Source organism: Falco peregrinus, chromosome Z (assembly GCF_023634155.1).
Source record: "Falco peregrinus isolate bFalPer1 chromosome Z, bFalPer1.pri, whole genome shotgun sequence".
Lineage (NCBI taxonomy): Eukaryota > Metazoa > Chordata > Aves > Falconiformes > Falconidae > Falco > Falco peregrinus.
The window spans coordinates 24,122,405-24,146,614 of NC_073739.1; the positions used below are offsets into that span (position 1 = coordinate 24,122,405).

The 24,210-nt window shown below is 40.5% G+C and overlaps 1 protein-coding gene across 1 annotated transcript in view; it reads right to left on the reverse strand.

Moving 5' to 3' along the window:
* CAMK4 (calcium/calmodulin dependent protein kinase IV) overlaps positions 1 to 17,749 on the reverse strand; it is a 170,276-nt gene extending 152,527 nt beyond the window's left edge. Inside the window, exon 1 of the mRNA XM_005242512.4 lies at positions 17,474 to 17,749. Coding sequence (XP_005242569.1) covers positions 17,474 to 17,643 — 170 coding nt within the window. The 5' untranslated portion in view covers positions 17,644 to 17,749. The remainder of the gene's footprint in view (positions 1 to 17,473) is intronic.
* Positions 17,750 to 24,210: the final 6,461 nt, after the last annotated feature.

A 24,210-nucleotide genomic window follows, 5' to 3' on the forward strand; every position in this document is an offset into this window, starting at 1 on the left:
ACCAGTCATCTGTTTCTGCTTCACTCTTCTCTCAGATATACTACTTACAGGCATTTACCTCAAGTGGCAGGAGAGCAACATCTTACCTGTTTTCCCCTGACTGAAAAAATATTCTGCATTGAGAGCAATCTCTACAGTGTTCTGCAGCAAGGAACGGCTGTAATACAGTGAAGAGCGGCTGCACTGTGATTACAAAATTCTAATTCTGTAAAAAGTTTATGTCTACTGAACAGTCTGTGATACATCTGATGTTGAACAAACTGAAGTTTTTCCAATGTTAGAACCTTTCTTTACTCTGAAGATAAAAGGAGAAAAAAAAAAAAGTCTTTAAACCTCTTAAAATGAAGAGAGAGAGAAACAGCATAAGAGATTACGGAACAAACAGATTAAATGACCAATAGCACATGAGGAGTACTGATCTGAGACTCACTTAACAGATTAACTTGAACTCATGGCTGAAATAACTCAAATTAAGGTAATATTTAACCTCTTGCATACCACTTAGCCTTTTTAGACTGGAAAGAAACAAACGTGACAATTTTTAAAAATGGTTATGAGAGACATGGAGAACTGGAGGACTGTACCCTTGCTCTATATTGCTGAAGTCATTTAAAGCTCCAAGAATAGGATCTGTAGACATATGGATATGTGTGATAACCGGGGGAAGGATCAACGTGGCTTCTACAAAGGGAAGCCATGTCTCAAAACCACAGAAATTCTTTGAAAGATTTGGCAAGCATTTGAATAAAGGAGATTTGATTGATTGATCTACTTAGATTTCTAAAACTTATTTGACAAGGTCCCTCACCAAAGGTTCTTGAGGAAGCCACAGAAAGCAGAAATTAATTAGTAGTTGGTTAAGAGACACAAAACAGGGAAGGAATAAGTGCTCAGTTGTCCCAGTGCACAGAGGTCATCAGGAAGTCTGACAGATCAGAGCTGCTGTCTGCTACTCAATGAGCCAGTACAGGAGCTGAGATGAGAAAGGAGGTGACACTAGTTGGAGTGCGTGTGTGTGTATTCAGAGTTCTTCATTATAATAAATTTCTACCAAACTGAAGAGCTGGAAGAGGATTCCACTGAGATTCAGTGACAGAGTATTAAATGGCAGGTGAAAGTCCATGTAAATAAATACAAAATTATGAATATTGAACACCATCCTAATTTCATATATTAAACAGACTAAGTGACCTATTATTACAAGCACAGAAATCTTGAAATCTAAGGAAATGTTCCACAACAATCAACTTCATGCCCAATTCTAGTTATAAAAAAAAAAAAAAGGCAATCCATACACAACTGTTATGAAGTATTAAGCATTTTTCCTGTATAAATCCACTGTGTGACTATCTTGATTTGTGGACATATTCAAAACTCCACTGGACAAGGTCCTGAGAAACCTCCTCTAGCTGACCCAGCTTAAGCAGGGAGGTTGGACTAGATGATCTTAAGAGGTCCCTGCCAAAATCATCCATTCTGTGATCCTGTGTTACATCTTGAGCACTGAATGCAAATCTACATTGCTATTCTGATATGAATACAGAGCTGAAGCTTCAGATTTGGCTTCAGATTTCTGAGGATTGAGGGACTGCTCTGGGCAAGTACTCTTAGATGCATGCTGTTCTTACACTTCTTTCTAGGTATGTGCTTCTCACTATGGATGGAGACAGGGTTTCGGCCTAAACAGACCTTTGACCTGACCCAGCACAGCCATTCTTACACTATAAAGACTCAAAAACTTTAGGATGAATAGTTCATTTTAAATTTCTATTGCAAATGTATACGCATACATTAGTCAGTATAGAGAAAACAGGATTTTGAAATGTGATTTTAAAAATTATTTTTAGGTTTTGACATGGCTGGAAGTTCGGAAAACAAATGTGTAGTGTTTCCAAACAAGATATCTCCACAACTGGAATGAAAAGCATATCCATGGTATCATTAGAGTTGATTGTTACTGAAAGGCAAATTTAAGTTTCCTTTAAACACAGTAACACACATACCCAGTGTGCTATATGCTCATCTGAAAGCAACATCTGCAGTTTAGATACATCTTCCGCCAGACATTAAGGATGCAGAAGACCACAACATCAGCCCCAAAAAGATAATTTCAATTTGAGATAAGAATGTGGCTCGGAGAATTTAACTGATCCCTTGGTGATGTCAACAAATCAATATTGAACCTACTGCTATCAACAAGCAGACACTGAAAATCAATGCAGTTATTCTGAAGATACACAGGAAGAACTCTGCCGAGTCACCAAGACTGGTAACATGGGCAACCATGTTGTACAGTTTCTTTCACAAAATGATCATATACCATTTTTAGGCACATTTCTTGTCTCTCCTGCTCATATTGAAAAGGCTATTACAGAACTACACATGGGTAGATAGTTCCTTCTAAATTACAGGGTTTGTTGTAATCGTGGTCAAGTTACTTCTCTCCTTCTTTGCATGCAGGAGGAGTTCTTAAATTTAAGTGAATTATTCTACCTCACAGGAGTGGTTCTCTGTTGGAGAACTATCACCACCTTTCCCCGGCACCATCTGTTGGACTAAAGGAACCCAATTCCTCCACAGCGTATTTTCCAGATGAAAAATTTACAAATAAGTTTTGAGCGGGATTTTTCATAATACATATGAAGGCAAGCATTTTATGCCACTGTTGCAGTCGCTTTTCACATCTGCAATTATTATGCTGGCTGGATAAAAAACGGGGACAAACCAGGTCCTATAACTCAGACCCACATAATTTTCAAGTGCCAATTAAAAGCATGCTATTCTTCATTTTTGTTTGACAAGAGTTACAGGAGCCGAGTCCTCCTACATTCAGGAGCCATTATATTTATCCACACTTAATCCACATTCCAAAAATGAAAAGGAGGAAGATGGGATGCTGGTAGACACCCACCTGCATAATGAAATCTAATCCCTCACTTTCCCTGAAACATCAAGATTTCTATCAGCTTTCTGACTAGCATACCAATGACTAGCATACCAATGACTAGCATACCGATTACACCCTGTTCGGCACTCATCACAAGAAGATAGGTGTAGAATGCCCCATTCTTCAGCTTCTGAAGTTGCAACCATTAAGTCCAGTGGAGGAAATCTTTTCCTTTTTGCATAAAGACAATTGAGAGCACTTTCTTAGGAGTTAGGGAGGAAAGGAAGGTGAAAATAACCATAGACATCCTTGGTTAAAGAAGCAAGGAGTCACCAAAAGAATGTAAAGGAACAGATTCATCCTTGGTATGAGCAATGCTGCAAGAATACTGATTTTTTTTCAGTTTCAGTTTGAGTGGGATAATGGCATAGAGGGGAGCAGTTTGATAAACCATTTCCTTTTAGGATTTTTTTTATCTCTCTAGAAAATTTGCCTATGCAATCTAACCTTCATCAAAAGCTTGCCAGAAACACACTGCTTTTTACTTCAGTGTTTCTATTTTTTTCCCAACATGCACATTTGAGCAATATGCCTTCAGTTTGTTATATATCTTATTTAATATTGTAGTTATTGACTTTGGCATAAACTTATGAGTATGCTGACTCAGTTTGCTGATGACAAAGCTGGGGAGGCATTGGCAATACGGAAGAGGGCTGTAGTATCAGAAAGGAAAAACTGTACTTACTACCTGGGGAGCAGGAGAAAGACAAAAGGGATACAATTCAGCAAAATCATGCATTACAGACAAATAACAAGAACTAAGCTGTAAAATACAAGTCTCATCAATCTCAGAGAAGGAAAACAGAAGACAAACAATCTGGGCAGCAAAAAACCTGACAGCTACAAACTACCAAGATAGGAGCTATGAGAAAGGCAAATGGGATCCCATCCCATTCAATAATGTTTATTGTTCTTATTAGGAAAGTCTGAGAATTTTATAACTGGAGTCAGCACATAAACACAGCTTCTGCAACCTCCCTATGTTACAGTAGGAAAATATATCAAAGCTGCACGTCTTTTGGTGTAACATGTAAAACACAGTCCAAGCCGGAATCAAAGAAAGAAGGTGAAAACAGTTAAGAGAGGGACCTGCATCAAAACTCTCATAAGGCACCATGGTAAAAGAGATAAAATGTAGTTTGTTCTTGCAATCTGGTTACTTTGAGTCAAGACTGTCTTTAATTAACACAAAATGTAAAATGTGAAAATGTTTGTAAATTTTAATTCATAATTGTTGAAAAATTCCATGCTGTGAAACTGTCCCTTATCCACACCATGCCAATACTTCAATTGCTCATCCTAACTCAAAAACAAATGCCAAAATACTGAAATTTATCATGGGATGGAAATTCTGGAGTTTTCAAATCTGCTGTTTCACTATTGTAAAGATATGAATATGTGGATAAAACAAACCTTAACAGGCATGACTCTCAAGCATGCAATATGGTCTTCCAATGGCTGCATGCCATCGTGGATGACTAACACATTGTGCTAATCATTATTATTCTGTTTCGACTGTGACTATGGAAAAACACAATTAAATGGTCTTGCTAGTTACTCAATACAGTTAAAATACGGATCATAAGAAGCACTATGGCAAACTATTTAAACAGGCTATCTGATAAGTATTTATTGTATTCGTTCAAAAATAAAAAACATAATCAGTTAACAAAATTGGGACTAACAGGAGGAAAAAGTAAGATTTGTTGGACTATTTATTTAAAGAACAAGTTTTACCAGCTCTACTTTAGATGGTCAACTGCAAAGGAAACACATCTTAATATGACTGCTTCCATCAGAAACAACACTTCTTTGTTTCTAAAGTCATGCATAACACATTTTTAATACATAAATGTTGCAAGAACAATAAAAATACACTTATATAGAATAAAATCAATTTCAAGGAACATGAGCTAATTCCTTTTAACTATACAAGCTGAAGACTGAAATGGTCAAAAAGAAAGTGTTGTGCTGAGGAGGAGGATAAAGTGGAGGAAGAGATGACCAAGGTTGTTTTGTGATTTCGAATGAATGATTGTCTGAAAATAGAAGAGTATTCTTTTTGTGTTAGTGCCAATCAAACCAACTCTGTGAGCAAGCTTTTATAGTAATGAATAAAACTGTCTTTTTCACTCAGTTTTATTCCTGTTCCACATACTGTTGAACACCTATGATATGAATTATGCATAGAGATGGATCTGAATTTAAATTCAAAAAATTATTTACCTGCATATTTATTATGGAGATACCACCATAATACAGAGATGGAGATGGGTTTCATGTCCATGAGAGTCCGATCAGAAAACATACCAGTGAATTTCACGGTATCTCTTTCATTGCAGATTTTCCATTACACGTTGACCCGATCTGGCAATTGATTACTGATCTTAGACACCATTCACTGATTATTAATTTTAACTACCAATCCAAATTCTGTTTGCAGTTAAGATATTCTTGAATTAAATTGCTGTGAAGGGAGAATCAGATGCAATAAATTTAAAAGCCTTCCCCCCTGCTGCAGCAAACAAAATGAAGTTATTATTGCCTTTTTAGTATCAGAAGTGTTGCTCCAAGACTTGCTGTTCTAACAATATTTTGTGAAGAGCAAATCTGACTTCCTCTTTCAACTCAGTCCCCTGCCAGTTAGATAACAGAACAGTGTATAGCGAACAGAGTGCTCCATAAACATTTGCAGCTTCCATCAGGCAGCAAAGAATCCCAGGAAAACAAGACAAGACAAAACCCACCTTTATTATGTTTCTGACCACCTGAAACCTAAAGCCACTAAACAAAATTAATCATTATTAATTTCCTAAATGATCATCAGTATCTACACCATAAAGTGTTTCCCATAACAAAATCAGCTTTGCAGCCCTTCAGTTTTCAGTTTTACTAAGCCAGAAATTCATGAGGGTTTGAAGAGAATTAAGAGAGTGAAGACTGATCACCCGCTGTCCCTACAGCACACAACGGGGTTGGGGAGCATCCAATGGAACTAGCAGGTAAAAACATTCATGCATCAGTATCTTACAGGTCTCTGAACTTAGATGATGATAATGATTTTCAACTTGGTTTGTGTTCAGCTTCAGCAAATCATTCTTGCAGAATGTGGCAAGCTGACAAGCAAATGTTCTAATTCAAGAAAACAAACACCTGTAAAGCACTGTATACCAGATCAGAATTGTGGTTCATTAATCTAGAAAACAAGTCGATAGACTGAAAAAAAAAAACCAAAAAAAAAACCCCAATCAGTACTTATCCATGGCAGACTATCTTGAGGCCTTAAAAGCCTTACCCAGACATCCATTTTCTCTGCAGAAGAACAAAACTATGTAATCCACCACATTAAAAAAAACCACAATGTGTGCCAAAATAATTGTAATAGTTTCTGGTCCAATGTTCTGGTCCAATGCTTGTTCTTAAAACAAATTTCTGGCCCAAAGGCTGATCTTAAAATGCTCTCATTGGTCCACAATGTTAGACTGGTGCAGGACACAATAAGTAAGAAACAGCAAACACCGGCTTGCATATACAGAGAATCTGAAAAAGACACTCTCATTTGAATAAAACTGAAATAATTAACCTTCAAAGAATATAAGCAGCTACAAGGTCTCATTATCAACCAAAAGTTGCACAATTTATGGCCAGCCTTCCGCAGAAGGGGTATGCAAGTCCACTTCTTTCAACACAGTATTAGAAATTTTTTACAGCTAAACACAAAATAAAATCACATAGCACATTCTTTGGTACTGGCAGTGTGCCTCCATTAACAAGGACTAATTAAAGACAAATCAGTACGAATATTATTTCAGAAGTACTTTAAGATAATACCAGACTTCTTATTCCAAGAATATTCATTAAGATCTTGCACACTTTTATTTCCATTCAAGAGTGCAAAATTGTTCATTGAAAGTAATTTATTTAGATTAAATTGGAATTCCTGCATGTAATTTCTGGGCTGGTCCAAGCTTCTTTACATGAATGTGTTATCTAGTAATGTCAACGTTCCTGGCTTTTAATAAATGACCAAATGTCAACAAGCAATTCACAGTTTGATGCAACTAATCTGATTGACTGATCCCCCTCAGTCACATAATATTGTGCTGCCTCATTATAAAACATAAATTCAGGACATCTGTACATTTTTATGCAGTATTCTGTTCTGCTAAAATCTGTGGAGCAATGCGGGTCATCTTCATGAATAAAACCACAATCAACTGAGTATTTCAAGTATGAGTTTGCAAAAGCTGTGAACCAGGCACACACGGATACGCTTTAAACATCAGAAGACTGAACATAAGTAACATACTGGTGTGTTCCTGATGATCTGAACTGAGAAGAAAGTACAAACACTTGCAAGAAGGAAAAATTATTGCGGGGGGGGGGGGGGGGGGGGGGGGGGGGCGGCGGGGAGACACATGATCTGTTTTAGAATGATGGAATGATGCCTCTTCCCTAAACTGCTTTTTCTCCCAATGCCTGGAGAGAGGGCAGAGAAGGGAGGCATCACATGTTTCTAGTGAGGAGAGACTGGGGAAAAGGATTGTGGAGATGACATCAATCCTGAAGTAAAGTTGCAGTTCTGGCATCTTACCTGTGGCATATGGATGCTCACAGCAAGGTATGCATTGAAGCACAGACTATACATTTGTTGAAAGGCTTAAATTTTAATGCTGTTGTTTTTGAGGATTTGCATTATAAATCTTGGATTTGCTTTTACTGATGTTTTACCCCCCCAAAAAAAGCCAACACCAACCCCCCCCCCAAAAAAAAAACCCCAAAATCCACAACCCTAATAGACAGACAGTAAACTGTCAAAAGGCAGCATGTTTTATAATTTTTTTCCTCAGCAGGGTTCCTATTTTCCTTATCTTTTATTTCACATCTTACGGTTCTGGAGTTCTAGCATGGATAACCAGACATGTGAAAGGAGGACAGCTTAGAAGGTAGAGCATTATGTTGTTCAGGTGGCTACTTCACTTGTGTCAGAATTAGCATACAACTCCAACCTTATAATTTGGTGGTTCATGCCAAATAATTTCTTTCCTGTTATCCCATGCAGATGAAATTCAAAGAGACAAAGGCTTTGATTGTTACAGGTTGAACGGTCCCTTTCAAAATCATATTGTTGTAGGGTCTTCTAACTTCGGATTAGTTTACACAAAAAGCAACAACACCTCAGCAACCTATTCTCAAGGCAATAGATGCAAATATTGATGGTGCCCAGTAGTTTATGTGTTTTAACTGGTAGCAACCTATGACAGTAACAACACAATTTTTGCATTCATTCTATAACCAAAAGACTCATTTGCCATGCTCATTGGTATAGTATTATGTCACCACTACTCCACCTTTCTGATTTGAACATTATATAGCCTAAGAAATCGAGCAAATGTAATGTATAATTTGATCAAAAAACCCACACTTGAAAACGGTCTTGGATTGTTCATTCTCAATGATCTTTCTCATTGCCTCATGCTAAGAGATCTTAAAAACCCCATAGCTAACCAGGAAAAAAGAATTAAGTTTCCGTGTGCATGACGACAACCTTCCTACATATTCCAGTAAATTCAAGGGAAATGTCAGTCTGTCCTTAAAACACATAATCCTCAGCAGTTACAGTATGTTCGGGCTGCTCTGGAGCATGCTGCTAGCTGAGATACCATTCTGAGAAGAACCTTCCCCATTAATCCCATTTCAACAAAACACCTTCCAAAACAGATCTTATTTCCTACATCAGAAAGCTGGGAGAGCATCACAGATAATGAACTGCAGTCTTGGAACAGAGCAAGGAACAAGTATGCTTTTCTTGCCTTGTTCAGGTGAGTTTTTGGAGGTTTAAAAGCTACAGAGATAGAACTCTGGGAAAACACATCCTGTGCACTTTTGCCAAAGGTGGTGTCACTCTGATAGATCTCTCTTAACACTGAATTACAAAAGTAAGGCAAAAGCGACAAAAAGAAAATGATGTGCTTTGACAACACAAAACCCCCTAAATTAAATTCTTAATGATTCTCCAGCTCAGATTTCACCAAGCTGCTAGCTTAAACTCCAAAGAACAACGAATAATAATAATAAAAAAGAATCCTTATAAATTAGAGATTAGTTTAGTTTTTAAGAGCAGTAACCAGCAAGTTAAAATGCATTTTCTGGTGATTACTGACTGGCTGGGGACACTGATCATGCCAGGCCAAATGAAGGCTCACTAACAACAAAAGTAAGAGTCTTTCCAAGTATTGATGACTGGTTGTAAAAGCTGTCATTCTTACTTTTTTTTTTTTTTTTTTAATGGAGGAGACAGGGAAACCACAAATATTCTAAAAGTTATTAGACAAATCAAAAATCAAAAGCAGCATCAACATTTGGAAACACACAGAACATTTGGTTACCCTTTCTCAGAATGAGCATCACTGTACTGTAAAAAAATATCCCTTGTGAAATCAGTGATTGCTCAGCTAATGAAGGTCTGCTTATTGTGAAGAAAGGAAGCATGATAAGAATGCCTAAACAAAGAAGTCAACAACAAATATGCAGGTTTATGTTTAAATTCTGCTTTGTTGTGAAAGCAAAAGGGAGTACATATTCTTTCTTTTTATGCAATATTAACTCCCACTAATGGTACATACATATTGTACATATATAGATGAAAATAATATTCAGATCTTTGCACTTTTTTCCACACAATGTGCAGTGTCAGAAGATCACTTTCCCACAGCCGGGCCAAACTTCCAGCTAGCAGACCACCACAGAAGAATTGTTCAGGTTTACTGCAATAAAGCCAGCTCAATCTGTTGTACTATAAACAAAACTAGGAGAGGGGATGACTATTTTTTTTTTTTTCCATTTCCTGCTTGACCTTTTCATACAACATTCCGGAAGATAAAACCTCTTTAATCTGAGTAACTGGAGAGGATAGCTAGTCCTTTCTAGCAAGTACCTGGACTTCCACAGATGGGGCACAAGCTAGAGCAAACAGCGAGTATTTTTTCACTGACCGCCACTGACAACTGGTGATCTTTTCAAATGTGGCTTTTTGCCATGTGAGCAAGCATTCAAGCATCTGTTACTGGCAAAATTCTACCTATGAATTGTGTCCATTACAATCGCTTACACAATACTATGCACACTTGGACACACACCAAAAGACACAGTGGAATGAACACGTATTTGCTTCTCGAACCACAGGTCTTTAGTAGATTTACCTACCCTCCATGCAGAATTACATAGTTTTATTACACAATCATGATTTCAAATGAACTTGAAAATACTTCATCATTTTCTCTGTAACAAGCTACAAGAACAACTTTTGTTGTATCTGACCCCTTGCAGACTACTGCAATGTTTTTCAAATATGACTACTCTCATACTAACATAAATGATATCATTACTTTGAACTCCTAAAAGCTCTACATGCAAAAAATATTTTTGGTATTCTTAGGAGTACTTATTTCAAGAGCTAGTCATTTTCTCCATTAGAAATACATATATTTTTTTAATTGAAAAAGATAATATAAACCAATGAGAAAAATGCATAGTGGCTGACAGAAGAAAAAAAAGATAAAAAAAATATATTAGAGAATTGTTATTTCTAATAGCTCTTTTTTAAGTACAAGAAAGCTGTGAAAATTACACAGAATGATCATCTATTCATTCCAGCTATTCAAAACCACCCCACCACTCCTTTCGTAGAAAAAAGGTAACGGCTCAGTTTATTGACAGAACAATGCATTGAGTACACAAACTACTATGAGTACAGAGACAATGCAATACTCTGCAATGACTAACTACTCTTTCAATGCTTGCTCTAAGTATTGAATTTTGATTTATATAATATATACTTCCTTTAGCTTCCAAGTTAATTAAAACTTGAGCAGACAGACATTGACCTGCACATTATGTTGAATGCATGATATCACAAGCATCCCATTAATCAAATTGCCAATTAACTACAGTTAGATTCAAATACAGTATCACTAGAACATATAATCTAGGTATGCAGCAGCATGTAGTACAGTGCATTGGGAGCACACCACTGTTATGGATGGTGGCAACATACCGATATGAACACACAATTTTTTTGCAGGTTTTACACCAGATGAGCCCTGATCTGGTCCTGTGAACTGATTGTTCACAAGAGTGGATTAAGTGCACCTGAACTGCATCTTCTGGTTCAGCTACATTCTGTCTGCTCTATGTGCTCCAAGAATGCCCCTTGATGCAAAGCAAGGGACAGGGAGAGGGGATAATTGGGACATTTGTTTCACAAAAGTCATTCCCTACCCAAATTAAAACCTCAGTGTTGACACATCCACAAACTGCCTTTTTAAAATAGCAATGGTACAATACAATGTTACAAACAAAATCTCAGTGCTCCTTTAATTGGAAACATGCCACTACATGCTATTAGCTGTAGTCTACTTCAGTTCATGTTTCGAAGAAGAAAAGCTTGTTTCAAACTATTTTTTATATAATACAGCTATGATTTATATATTACTGACTGTATTAAAAACCAAGTAACCTGTTTATTTACAGAGGTAGCTGGGCAGTTGCTTCCACAGAATCGTTAACTTCTTCCTGAAAGAAGGTGGTTATGGTAGTGTTAGCTTCTCTGACGTGACTGATCGCAAGTGCTGACAACCAAACACTTTGTCCATAGCTGAATGAATCAAACAACCTATTTTCCATCACGGCATGACAGAGACAATGACTGTTACAGTATTAGCAGGAATCAGACATACACATAGGCCATTAAGAAAAACGCATATTTTGTCATCTGTTTTCTAAGAGTTAGCAAAGCAGGTGTTGAGTTTGTAGTTCAATGCAAAACTCCTGGCTGCAGCAGAACAATGGCTTTGCCACAATTCCCAACTGTAGAGGGATTTGAACAACTGTCTGTAAAACTCAAAAGTCATTTTCTAACAAGAATAGAGTGTCAGCTGTGCGAACAAATAGTCAAAAAAAGCTTTCTTGTTTTCTAACTAAGAAACACAGAGAGAGATAATGTTTAGACAGATAACTTTGTGCCAAAGGTAGGCGTTTGGACAACTGAGTCAATAATAATCTCCCATGGCAAGGTTCAAAGTATTTACCCTCTGAGCCCATTTCTCCCCATGATTAGCAAGCCTCAGGTGAAATGGTAGGTCTACTCTCAACTGGTTTTTATTTAGTGAATGATAGAGGAAATTCTCTTTTCTTGCTTTTTCAACACCCATGTTTTTAATTCTGAAATAACCAGTTGTTGAACTGAACCAGACAAAACTGAAGAAAATACTCTCCCTGCACAGAGTAAAGAACTCTGGTTGTCAAGCTGTGGACTAGGCATTGCAAGTTCAGGTTCCTGGTACCAAAGCAAGTAATATCATCCAGAACATCAGGGTTAAGAAGCTATACAGCTTCCACAAAAAGCATTCACTGCTTGATATTACTTTTTATTTATGACTGTAGATCAACATGTATTTTGAGAGGGGCTGACTCCCCCTCTCTTAGAGCAGCATCTTGCTTAACAAAAATCTGACATCCTCTTTCTGGCCAATTTAGCATTGGATTCTCTACTTCACAACAGCTCTGCTTCAGTAGGAGCAAAGTACATGTTTGCCATAAAAGAGCCTGCGGTCAAATGCTTAGGACATTGTTCAAGGGAAAGGTGAGGGGGACAGTACCCCTTCAAGAGCAAAAGGAAGTGAAAATCTTCAGCTAGGGAGGGCTACGCTGGCTGGTGCAATCCATGAAGACCATTCTCCACGATGAACTGCCACTTTTGGCCAGCACCAAAAGAATACCATGTCCTCTGTATCTCCTAAATTCCCACCTCAAACCAAGGTCCAATGCACCTACCACAACAGTCCCAAACAAGGCCTCAGACCCACCTCTGCAGCAGCCTTCCCTATCAGCAAGAACTGCCTGCATGAAAATGCTTGCTGCTTGCCTGAAGGCAAGAGGGTAACAAGCAAGCTACAGTTCATGGCACGATGTGATGTAGGGAACAGGCAAATCTACGCAGGCATTTCTGCTCAAAGATAATTCTCATCCTAGTTCAGCGAAGCACTCCATGCTCACATTCACACAGCTAGCACCATGTGCTGTCAGCCGCAAGCCTGCATCTCTTTGGAAAATCCTCAGGTCCAGTACTAAAAGTCACAAGCAAGTAATTGAAAGTATTACTGAAGGAGGGGACTGAACTACGCTAAATGCACAGCAAAATTCAAAGCAAAATGGCAACTGATTTTCAAAATAAACACGGCAGTCTATAAAACAAACGACTCCTGAGAAGAACAGAAAAAAAGCTCATTTACTTTTTTTTTTTTAATGAAGGAATGGAAAGGGAAATAATTGGCATACTTTCAAAGCAAAAAAAGGCTTGAATTTCAAACCATTGAGTGCAAAACCAATCCATTTCTATAAAATTATACAAAGAAGTTACCTGATTTCATCTACTACTGCTATTACAAAAGTAGATGCTACTACGACAGCACTCATAAATAGGATTGACAGAGTGAGACATCATTCTGCACACTGAAATCTTGAGTTCAAACCACAGACTGGATTTAAACTCTCTCTGTGAACTCAAGGACAGAAACCACCTATGATTCAGCTCACACTGTCAGTTCAAGGTAAGTTGCAAGTACTGGGTGCCTTTCGGTTTCAGGTCCTCAGTAAGGATTATACAATTGAAAGGCTGCCCACAAAGGAACAGGTAACCTTGGAAAATCCTGATTTATTGTTCTTACACAAAGAAAAATGCCTGTAACTCTTAAGGCTTTTTAAAAACTACTATTATTATTTAATTCATGCTTTGAAACTGAAAGAAAGCCCTAAGGATTTAGTTGGAAATACTTCCAGCTGCTCTTGATCATTTAAAAATCTGCAATATGCCTACAATAACAATATTAGGTAGTTTCAACTCAAATAATTATGTATTTTGGCACAGTTAGGCAAGGAAGTGCATGTTAAGTAAGATTCCATAACTGAAATTGCAACAAAGAGAAATTCCTTTTTTGCAATATTGCCAAGTATCGAAAAAATTGTTACTTAATTTCGTCTTCACTCAAATGCTATTTTTAGACTAATCCTGAAGTCAGAAACTCTGTACCAAAACATACAGCATGGTTACATAAGGCTAATAAAAGGTTTTAGTCTTTAAGGAACATACCAGTTTAGAACCTAAAACTATTAAAATCTTTTTCCAAGTGTGGAAAATAACCTTTTAGACGATTACACTCAGAACAGAATTCCAATGTCCACAACTGAACAGTGTTGCAACCTTCCGAGAAGGAACAGATACTCTTTGTAAAGCAAAGACCAAAATTTCATCTTTACAGCATTCTTAACTCCTGTTATGTGGTACACACAAAACCAACTTGTCAGAAATGGACTAAAAGTATGGTGAACTAGCCAGGCATTCAGTAGAACATAAAAATAGCTGTCCTGGGTCACAGTAAAAGCCTGCCTATCCCAGAATGCTTTTAACCTCAAGATTATAAGAACAGAAGTAAACCTGTATCAGTACTGTCAAAAAATATTCTGATAACGTTCAACAACTGACAGTTCAATAGCTAGTATCTTCACATTTGATCAGTCTTAATGGATTTCCTCAACTTCCTTAGCTGCCCATTAAATCCATGTGAGCTTTCAGTGCCCATAGTATCCAGGAGCCCGGAGTTCCACCACTTAACTACACACTGAGCTGAAATGGCCTTACCTCCCGAGGCTCATTTTTGACTTGCTAGCTTTGTCAGATGGCCTGCAGAGCCTGCATCAAAGAAAAGAGTGAACAATCACCTCTAGACAGGTGTTCCATCCATGCCACACATGCACACATGTCTCCAGAGATCTCTGTCTCAACCTCACTACAGGATTTACTTGGGGGGGGGGGGGGGGGGGGGGGGGGGAGCCAAAATGAAATGGGGGTGGAGGAGAAATAATTATCTAAACTGAACTTCATCCACCATTTTAAATGCCCTATCAGTCCAATAAGGTCTTTCTGCAATTCTTTATAGGCAAGGTTGTCTTTAAAACCCTCAATAATTTAGTAAGACCATCAAATATCACTGTCCGACCCCTTTATGAACACGTTGAGCAGCATAGACACCTGAACCGATCCCTGTGGAACTCCACTGTTGAAAGACAACTGTTTACTTCTACCCAAGCTTTTAGACATTTATTATTTTTCTTGCTAGCAGGAGCTTCCCCCGTTTCTCCCCCGACTCTTTAGTTGGTCACACAAGGAAGAATTATTGACTATGATGGCTTCACGATTTGCCAGACATACTTTGCAGAAAGGGCACTCCTTCCTAAAGGGAACTCCCAAACTAGGCAACAGCTGTCCAAATGTAGGTCTTTGCAGTCTGACACAAGACATCTTCCAGTCCCTGTACTTGTTAAAGATATTTTAGGATAGTGTCTCCAGTTGGTTATTTTAGTATGCTGTTTTCATTTACCGCATCTAAAAGGATAACAAACCCACATTTTTCAGCCTCACATGACATACTTTCACCACCTCTAACCTAAGCAATGGGTATTTTTTTGGTAGAGGTACTCAAAATCATCTCCACAATTAAAAGGTTGGACACAAGGTTACCAAGAGAAAACAGTAGTTTTATATTAGACTTAGGAACCAAGAAGGATTGTTGGATCTGCTTATAGATTTGCTAAGACACACCTGGGCTATCAGAGGGGGTCTGAGATTAACATCAGCACTCTGGATGCTGGCTCTGAAAGGATCTAGCTTTGGGACCTTGGGATCAAGATCTCACTGCCATACCCACTGGTGTGATTTTCCCTCAGAGCATGTACTCCTCTGAGTTCTTCTCTCTCCCTTCCCTACTTCACATTCTTTGATTAAGATATAAGTTCTTATTGGTTTTCTTTGTGCTTTTGTTTTAAACATTATTTCCTTGTTCTATCCAACAGCAGAGCAGACGTAGTGACTCACATCTCTACACTAGTTGGGTGCAGTTATTTTCCTTATTCAAACCTTGTTAGGGTTTCAGCATCTACTGCCTCACCTTGCAAGGTAGAAAAGCCCACTGCACCTCAGCTTTCATTAACTTTTCCTTCCTCACACAGGAGAGTTCACATTTTAAAACCCCTTTCCAAGTTACACCAGAAACCCATGATGTATCACCAATACAGACTATTCTTAAATGAAACCCACAGTCACTATCACACATGCTGAAAGGATTCTAGACAGACCACACGTAACAGTATTAATCCAGGCAACAGAGTTGGTATCAACTGCTGTTATTTGGCACTACACAATTTTTTTTGGCCAATTTTGAACATAAAACTGACACAACAATATTTCATGTTTTACATTTTTATGTTTGTGCATAGGTGCACAGTGAAGTCAAGTATAAACGTGGTGAGCATACATAAACCTATGCCTATTTAAACCTGGCTAGCATGAGTAGCAATAGTGGCAAAAAGGCAGCAGCAGATGCTTAAGACCTAGCCAGCAAGCCAAGAATGATATTATTGTGTATTTCTACGCCTTTCCTGCCCCTACCAGTTACAGCTCAACAAGCACAGGTATGCTTTGTGGCAGTAACTTTCACTGCATGCCCTTTCTGCAGAAATACTGTACCAAGGCAACCATGTTATTACCTGCAAATTTCCCACAGCCACCCAGGATTTTAATACTCTATCACTGAAAAAATTGTCAATTGCTACTTATTACCTGCTGTTTTACAGATTTAAGTCATCTACCATAAACCCTTTAAAAAGCTATCATTTTTCACTTTTCCCCTACACACAGGTTATTTTCTACCCACAGATTCAACATAAACCACCAACTGTATTTATAGAGTAAAAATCACACATTAGATACAGGCATAGCATTTTACATTGGACTTCAGATTTTTAAAAAATGGAACACTTGGGACCTTTAGGCTGCCCAGCAGAAGCATTAGGGCAGTAGCGCAGAATTCATGAATGAACATGCACGAGGCTCACTCTTCTGCACTGCACTCCAACGAAAAGCCTCTGCCTGCAGGGGCCTGTTCATGGACTCCTGTCTGGGGTGGGAGTTTTGCCAGCACAAGGTCTAAAGGTGCTGATACGGGCGGTAACAACAAAAGGTCTTGTATGAAGTGAGGCTGCCAAAAACCTGGCATTTTAGTGCTCTCAAAGTGATGCCTACCATTCAACTGATACAGTACTGACCCTGCAAATATACAGGTAACCTGACTAATGTAAAGCTGCTTATGTGGACCAGCATTTACCGAGGCGGACTGATGCCTCCTCCCGAAAACCACTCGTTTCTTTTGGGGACGCGCACCGCTTGGCTCCCGGGAGGTAGATTTTTCCCTCGAAAACCTACACGCCGCGAAAGGCAGCGCGCTCTCCCGATCCCCTTCAGACAAACCAAAGTTTTGCCGCTCTCGCCGCAGCGACGCGGCGCCGCCGGGGAGGGGAAATGCAGCCCCGGCAGCCCCGGCCCCGCCGCTCCGCCCGGGGAGGCGCCGCGCCCCGCGCCCCGACCCCGCGCCCGCCGCCCCGCCCGGCCCGCCCGGCCCGCCGCCGCCTCACCGTCCCAGCTCGGACTCCAGCTCGAAGTAGTGGGCCAGGGTGTCCTTGTTGGAGCCATCGATCCAGTAGTCGGGCGCGGCGGACCCCGGGCGGCTGGCGGCCGAGGAGCTGGAGGAGGATGAGGAGGAGGATGAGGAGGAGGAGGAGGAGGGCATGGTGACTTTCAGCATGCCGGGACGCCTGCCGGGGGCTGCCCCCTCCTCCGCACTGGCGGCAGAAAGCAGAGCGACAAGGCGGCTGGCGACGGCGGCACCGCACCTCACCTCCCTCCCTCCTCTCCCCTCTGTCTCTTCCTCCCTCGCTCCCTCCCTCCCTTTCTCTCTCGCTCTCCTCTCCCCTCCTCCTCCTCCTCCTCCTCCTCCCCGCCCCCCCTCTCCGCGACGGGCCGGGCCGGGCTGGAGCGGCGGCAGCGGCTCCCCCAGCCCAGAGGGGCGGCGGGGGCGCCTCCGACGGGGCGGGCCCGGGGCTGCCGGCGGGGCGGGGCGCAGCCGGGCGGAGGGCGGCGGGGCGGAACGGCGGGGCGGGCACGGCGGCGGCGGCCGCGGCGCAGGGAGGTGCCCCGGGCGGGGGTCGCACCGCCTCCGCGCCCACCCTGGCCCCGCCGAGCCGAGTGCGGCCGGCAGCTGCCGCCCCGGGCCCGCGGGCGCTGGCTGCCGGCGGGGAGCGACCCCCGGGGCTGCCCGGGACGGCGGGCGCCCTGCGAGTCCCCTGAAGGCATCCTGGCGCAAGCGGTCGCCGGGGGCGCAGCCGCCCTCAGCCCCACGAACGGCGGGACCGAGCTCCGCGGGAGGACAACTTCACGACGGGAGAAATGGCAATCCCATCCGGAGGGACCGCTGCCGATTGTGGCGGGGCGGGCGGCGCGGGCTGGACCGGCCGCGGCGGGCCCGGGAGGGATGCGCAGCCCGCAGCGAGGTGGGCGCCACCCGTCAGGCTGCACCATTTTGCGGGTTACAGATCTGGGGTCGGTTGTCGGGGAGCAGCAAGGGAGTTGGGGATTTCTCCCTCGCGTTTGCTGTGCGTTTCGGAAGGAGGGTGGAGGCAGAAAGTGAACAAGACAAATAGCGGTGGGAAAGAGAGACTGACAAGTGCTCAAACATGACTGCAAAAATCAAAAAAATACAGCCAGCCCCACCACCACAGAAGTAAAAGCCATAAAGAAATAAAATTGCCATGCTGCAATCCCACTCTTAACAGGTTTTGAAATCTGCAGGTTATGAAAGGCATGCAATTATAATAAAGTATATTGTATCCCCGACTGTAAAAACCTTAGTCAGAAGTGGCTATATAAAGGGCAGTTTCTGTTGGTGTAGTGGTGAAATAAAACAGCAGCAGTTGTGTGTGCCTCGCATGCATAGTGTGCCAGATCAATCCCACTCACATCCTCTCCATGCTATTACACCCACTCATACTGTCACGCAAGCACAGGCAGGAGGTAAAATGGACCATGTGCAAGCCTGTGCGACAGAAGTGACAGAAGTATGGTCCTCTAATTTTCAACCACAACCCACCAGCCTGTTTTTAAATGTTGTATTCCTTGCTCGGATAAAGCAGAGTATCCTGCTCAGCACTGCATTAATTCAGGTGCATTAATGTTTTCCAAGACGTTTTATTTCCCCTCTAAACCAATCTCTTTTACTGTTCCCTAGCTTCCATACAGTACCCGCAGGGGGGCAAGTAATCTTAACTCCAAATCTCTTAATTTCTCAAAGACCTTAAAAAGAGAAATGCTCCTCTCTGATTAATCAGATAATAGAAGAAATATATGCTAATCTGGTCTTTGTTAGTAGTAAGAAAGGATAAAAGAGATAAATGAGATAGATAAAAGAGAGATAATACCCTTTCCTCTCAAGTTTGCTTTTTGCAGTTATAAAATTAAAATGCAGATCCCCATCACAATTTCAGATTTTATCGTTTTCAAATCCATATTCGAAAGCCAGAAGAAAGTAACCCAAAGCTCTATTTTGTAAATCAAATTCTATGCAAGCCACTTCGACAGAAATGCCAAACTTCCTTTCAGACAAACTCTGTGCCCAGGGCACCTGCTGTAACAGGGCTGAGATCCGCGCCAGAGCAGCAGACAAGCAGCCTTTTTACTGTCACTCATGCCCCCTCCCAGCTCCCCAGCTCCCTCTGTCTCTGCTGGTCAGTGTGGAACTTTTCTTCATAAAGCTTCGGTTGCTAGGTGACATCTTTTCCTCTTTTCTTATGACATTTTCTGACAGCTTCTCCTGGGAGAAGAAATGGTCACTGATGATGAAAATCATGCACACATGCACAAAATGGCCAATCGGCACACTTACAAGTCAGTGGTATTCCACACCGCATATTCCATGTCACAGTTTTGTTTAGTAAAATACCTAACATATTCTGTAACCCAAAGGGCACGTATATTTCTGTTGTGGTGGGATTTCTGTAACAAACATTTTAGTGAGATTATGTTTAACCGGGTACCTACAACCAGATTCACATCTCAGATGACCTGGGTATGCTTAGCATGAGCCTTTATGGGCTTCTTGCTAAATGACAGAGCACCAGGGGATTATTTTTGTACTGGGGCATCTATGCAAAAGGCATTTGACTTTCCTGAAAACTGTCTCAAAGTGAGCTGGATTGCACGATGCTGACGACCTAGTACTTGAAAACTGACTGAACATTATTCTCCAGGAGTTCCACTTCCTTAAAAAATTACAATAATAATATCCAAATATGTTCATACAGAATTAAAGGAAGTCTTCAGGTTACAGTACATGAATGCCTCCTTCAGTCTCCAGGAAACCAAAGGCAGCATTTCAAACACACGGTGCTCCACTCATAGCAGATCTATGTTAACAACGTGAAGATTTGCCCTCTCATTATTGGACATGAAGCCAAAACACTGATAAAACTTCAGTTATGTATTTGTGGCATACTGTGTGTGAAATTTTATTATGGAGCTACAAATATCACCATTTTCCTGCCGACTTGCCCAGCTTACAAACTCAGAGGAAAGGAGAAACAGTTTTCATGAACAAAAAATACATGCAAGAAATGTCCAGCCTCCTGCTCTCTCCCCTGCCACCCATAAATTTAAACCCAAACCACGAAGCTAATCTGGTGTGTTGCCAGAGGTGGGATCAGCAATCTTTCTGCCCTTCTAGTTGCTGTGACTCTGTTTTGGGAATGCTTTTGTCCTTTTCTATAGACATCACTGCATCAGGTATAAGCAGTCCACACTTTCCAGGGTTAACTTTAAAAATAAGTGCAGGGTAAGAACCATTTAAACTTGACTTCTGAAATTTTAATACAATTTTAGCAGCTAGACATTGGGCAGAGACCAGAGAACAAGCAAATTTTGTTCAGGGTTTTGAATTAGTAGTTCCCAGTTTGTGGGCATCATTTGGAAGAGTAATGTTAGACCCTTGCCAGTTTAGGCTAATATTTCTTCCTGGAAAAACTGCAGCATATATTTTCAAGAAACTTAAATAAAAACTACTTGTTTGTCTGGTATTGCTATTTTATATTTTTTTTAAAACAATTCAGCTTCTTATTGAAGGTACAAGGTGTCCACACCTATACTAGAAAAGATAGTGTCTTCTATAAGAAACAAACTGTCAGATGCTGTCCTCATTAAGGAACATTTCTCTCAAAATAATATGCAGATACTAGATCTTCCCTCTTTGCACGGATGATCCAGTATGGACACCACGTTTGCACCCGTGCTAGACCTAATGCTTACCTGCTATGTGTGTAATGCAAATTAGGTCTCCTGAAACAGAAGCTCCTCAAACCATGTCACATATAAGTCAAAGAAGTTCAGATCAGGGCAAATCCCAAAAGTTTTCTCCTTCCTTACCTGGCACTGATTTTCCCTGCTGAATACAAAGCTTTGCATTACATTTTATTTTCTGCTACATCTGTCATCTTGCACTCAACTTCCAATACCTCTGGATGACTATGCAAGCTTCCATTGAATGCCCATCAGTTAGGAATGCCAAAACCTTCTGCTAATTTCTTTATTTTTATTTATGTAGATGAAGCCTTATGACTTGTATCAAACAAGTTCATCACAGTCTCTTAAATTCTCATATTTCATGCTGTTTTATATGTAAATCTAAGCCTACTTAATGATTTCTAGAGCTGCTGGATAAAGACAGGCTCTTTCATCAGCTGTGCACATGAAAACATTAAATTGGGTAAAAATGAACACAGTGTAGGGAGAGGCCATCAGAAGAGTGGTGGCAGTGAGAAGATGTGTTTATGCAAGAAAAAAAAGAAGATGAACAGAGAGATCCTTTGTAGAGTGGCAATAGGGGAGAGGGACTGTAGCAACATGCCCTTTTTCTTCAACCCCTACTCATACGTTTTGAAGTCAAGACCATTTTTTTTCCCCATGTCTGGGAAAAGCAAACATGTAAGTGGGGATAAAACAAATGATTGCCTGAAGAGGAACTGAGAAAAAATGTGATTCAGCCATCCCTGAACCATATTATGTAGGCTCCAGGTACCAACAGGGTCATTTTCTAGTCATTGCAGGAGGACACACAGAACAGTTGCCTTTGAAACATTGTCTTATCAACATAACGTTGCACTTATCTTTTCTGTCCCTTTTTAAGTGTATCAATCAATCCTTTGATTTCTAGAATGTAGAAGGATACTTGAAGCATTCCTTTTCATTTTGCAGGATCAAACAGCATCCTTTGGCTCACTAAAGGATATAAAGCTGGTCATGATAAAGCCTACATGAGTCATTAAATGCAAATAAACCAATCCCTTGAGGGCAAGCCTCACAAAAGTCGCCTGGTAGGACCCACAGAAGTTACACATAGTCCTTCCAGAGTGAAGCCCACTTAGCTGCTTCTGCCTCTGTAATCCCTGCTCAAAAAGAAAAAAAAAATCCAGCTGGAGATCCTCTGCCTTTATTAGCAATTAAAAATTTTTCTCAAGGATAAAATGCTTCTTTGTTTCTATTGTGGAACTTTTCCTTTTTTTCTTTATTTCTCCCCCTGCCTAGGATGCTATTATGCAGTTTAAACTCAGTCTAGCCCAGGGTGGTGGAAAAAGAACCCTCTCCTCACCCCAAGCCACAGAAAAAACAACCCATGAAGTGATCTCTAAAATGTGCACGTAAGAATACAAACTTTCTGCCAGGGTTAAGATGAAGCCAGCCAAACAGAAAGTTGAAAAAAACAGAAAATATTACAAAAACAGACACAAAGAGTACTAGTCACAGCTAGGCACTCTTTAAATAAAAAAGCTGACAATGTTTAATAGTGTTTCTTTTCCTTTGAAAAAGGAAAAGACAATTTCATCATTGTTTTGGTATTTGGAAAAAGACATCTACATACTGGAAATTACATACAAACTGTAAGAGGAAGGCAAAACTAGCAGTTTCTGAGAAACAGTCATTTATATGAAGCAACCTCACTTTCACAGAGTAGGCTGGAGTCCAGCCTCAATTCAGTAGTAAATCAGTCATTTTGGAGGAAGGTCAGAAGGATGTTTAGGCATGACAGCATTAGTAGCTTAGGTGGATATGCTATGAACTGAAAAACTGGAAAACATATGCTATGAACTAGGAAAACGTATTTTTTAAAACTTGATTTTTTTCTAATTCCTGCAATTTATATTTTGTCCAGCATCAAAGCAAACATTAAGGCATCTACGAAGGGAAACAGCTGCCACTCACCTAATTTTAAAAGTTCCTCAGTGACTGTGCACCTCCTTTTGCTGATTCATGAACAAAACCCAGCTAAAAATTCAGCAGATCCCTCTATGTTACTTTGCCCAGCAGAGAGAAGCAGCCTAAGCTTGATTTTCCTGTGTAACTATATCCAGATTCAGCAATGCAAAATTTCTTACTACACATGTAAAGAGAACACTTCACTGGCTTCACCTCAGCACCTTACCTAGCAGTAAAGTGGGTTCAGTAGCTGGTCCATTAACAGAGGAGTTAATAGCCATGGCTATAATCATACAGCTAGAATTCAAAGTTCATCCCTACTGTTCCGTAAGGCAGCTAGTTTACTGGCTAGGCCAGCTCGTAATTCTTGCCTTTCTGATTGTGACCTCCCCTCATCCCAAACAAAACACGTAAAACTCCACTATGTTGTGAAAAGCTGTTCTGACCATCAGTTCTGACTGTTGCTGTCCAGTATGGAACATATCCTCTCCATTTCATTCACTTGCTTCATATATGATTGGCTACAAGTTGAGAGGGCTCTAGCTGCAGTGTAGTTGTGAGCGGGTTTCTCGTGACTTGAGTGCCAGTGAAAACAGTGGGAAACACAAACTGCTTTCACCCAGGACATGGTACAGAAGAGGAAAAATAGCTATTGTCATTTGCGTCAGTGATTTCTGATTAGACTGTTGCCGGTTCTGTAAATTCAGGAAAACTGCAGCTTTTATAAGCAAGGAAATGGCTGTGGTTTGTTGATATTTTTTTGTACATCTTTCTGATTAAACATCCAGATATGGTCTTGCTCAACTGCAATCTAATCTCTTTGAGTGGCCTGCCGGATATTGATGATAACAGACTTGCTATGTGTTAGTAAAAGGATTTTTAGAAAAGATCAAACTCTGGAAAAACCCTCAAATATTGTGACATGATCCAACCTAAAAGTAAAGGTTAACTATTTAGTTAATTTATTTTGGGCCAGGACTGCATTGCACTTTTGACCTTCATAAGAACAATAATTTCAGGTGGCAGACCTGATGCCTCCACTGGGGGATCTCATAACGAGATAGCAGCTGTCTGG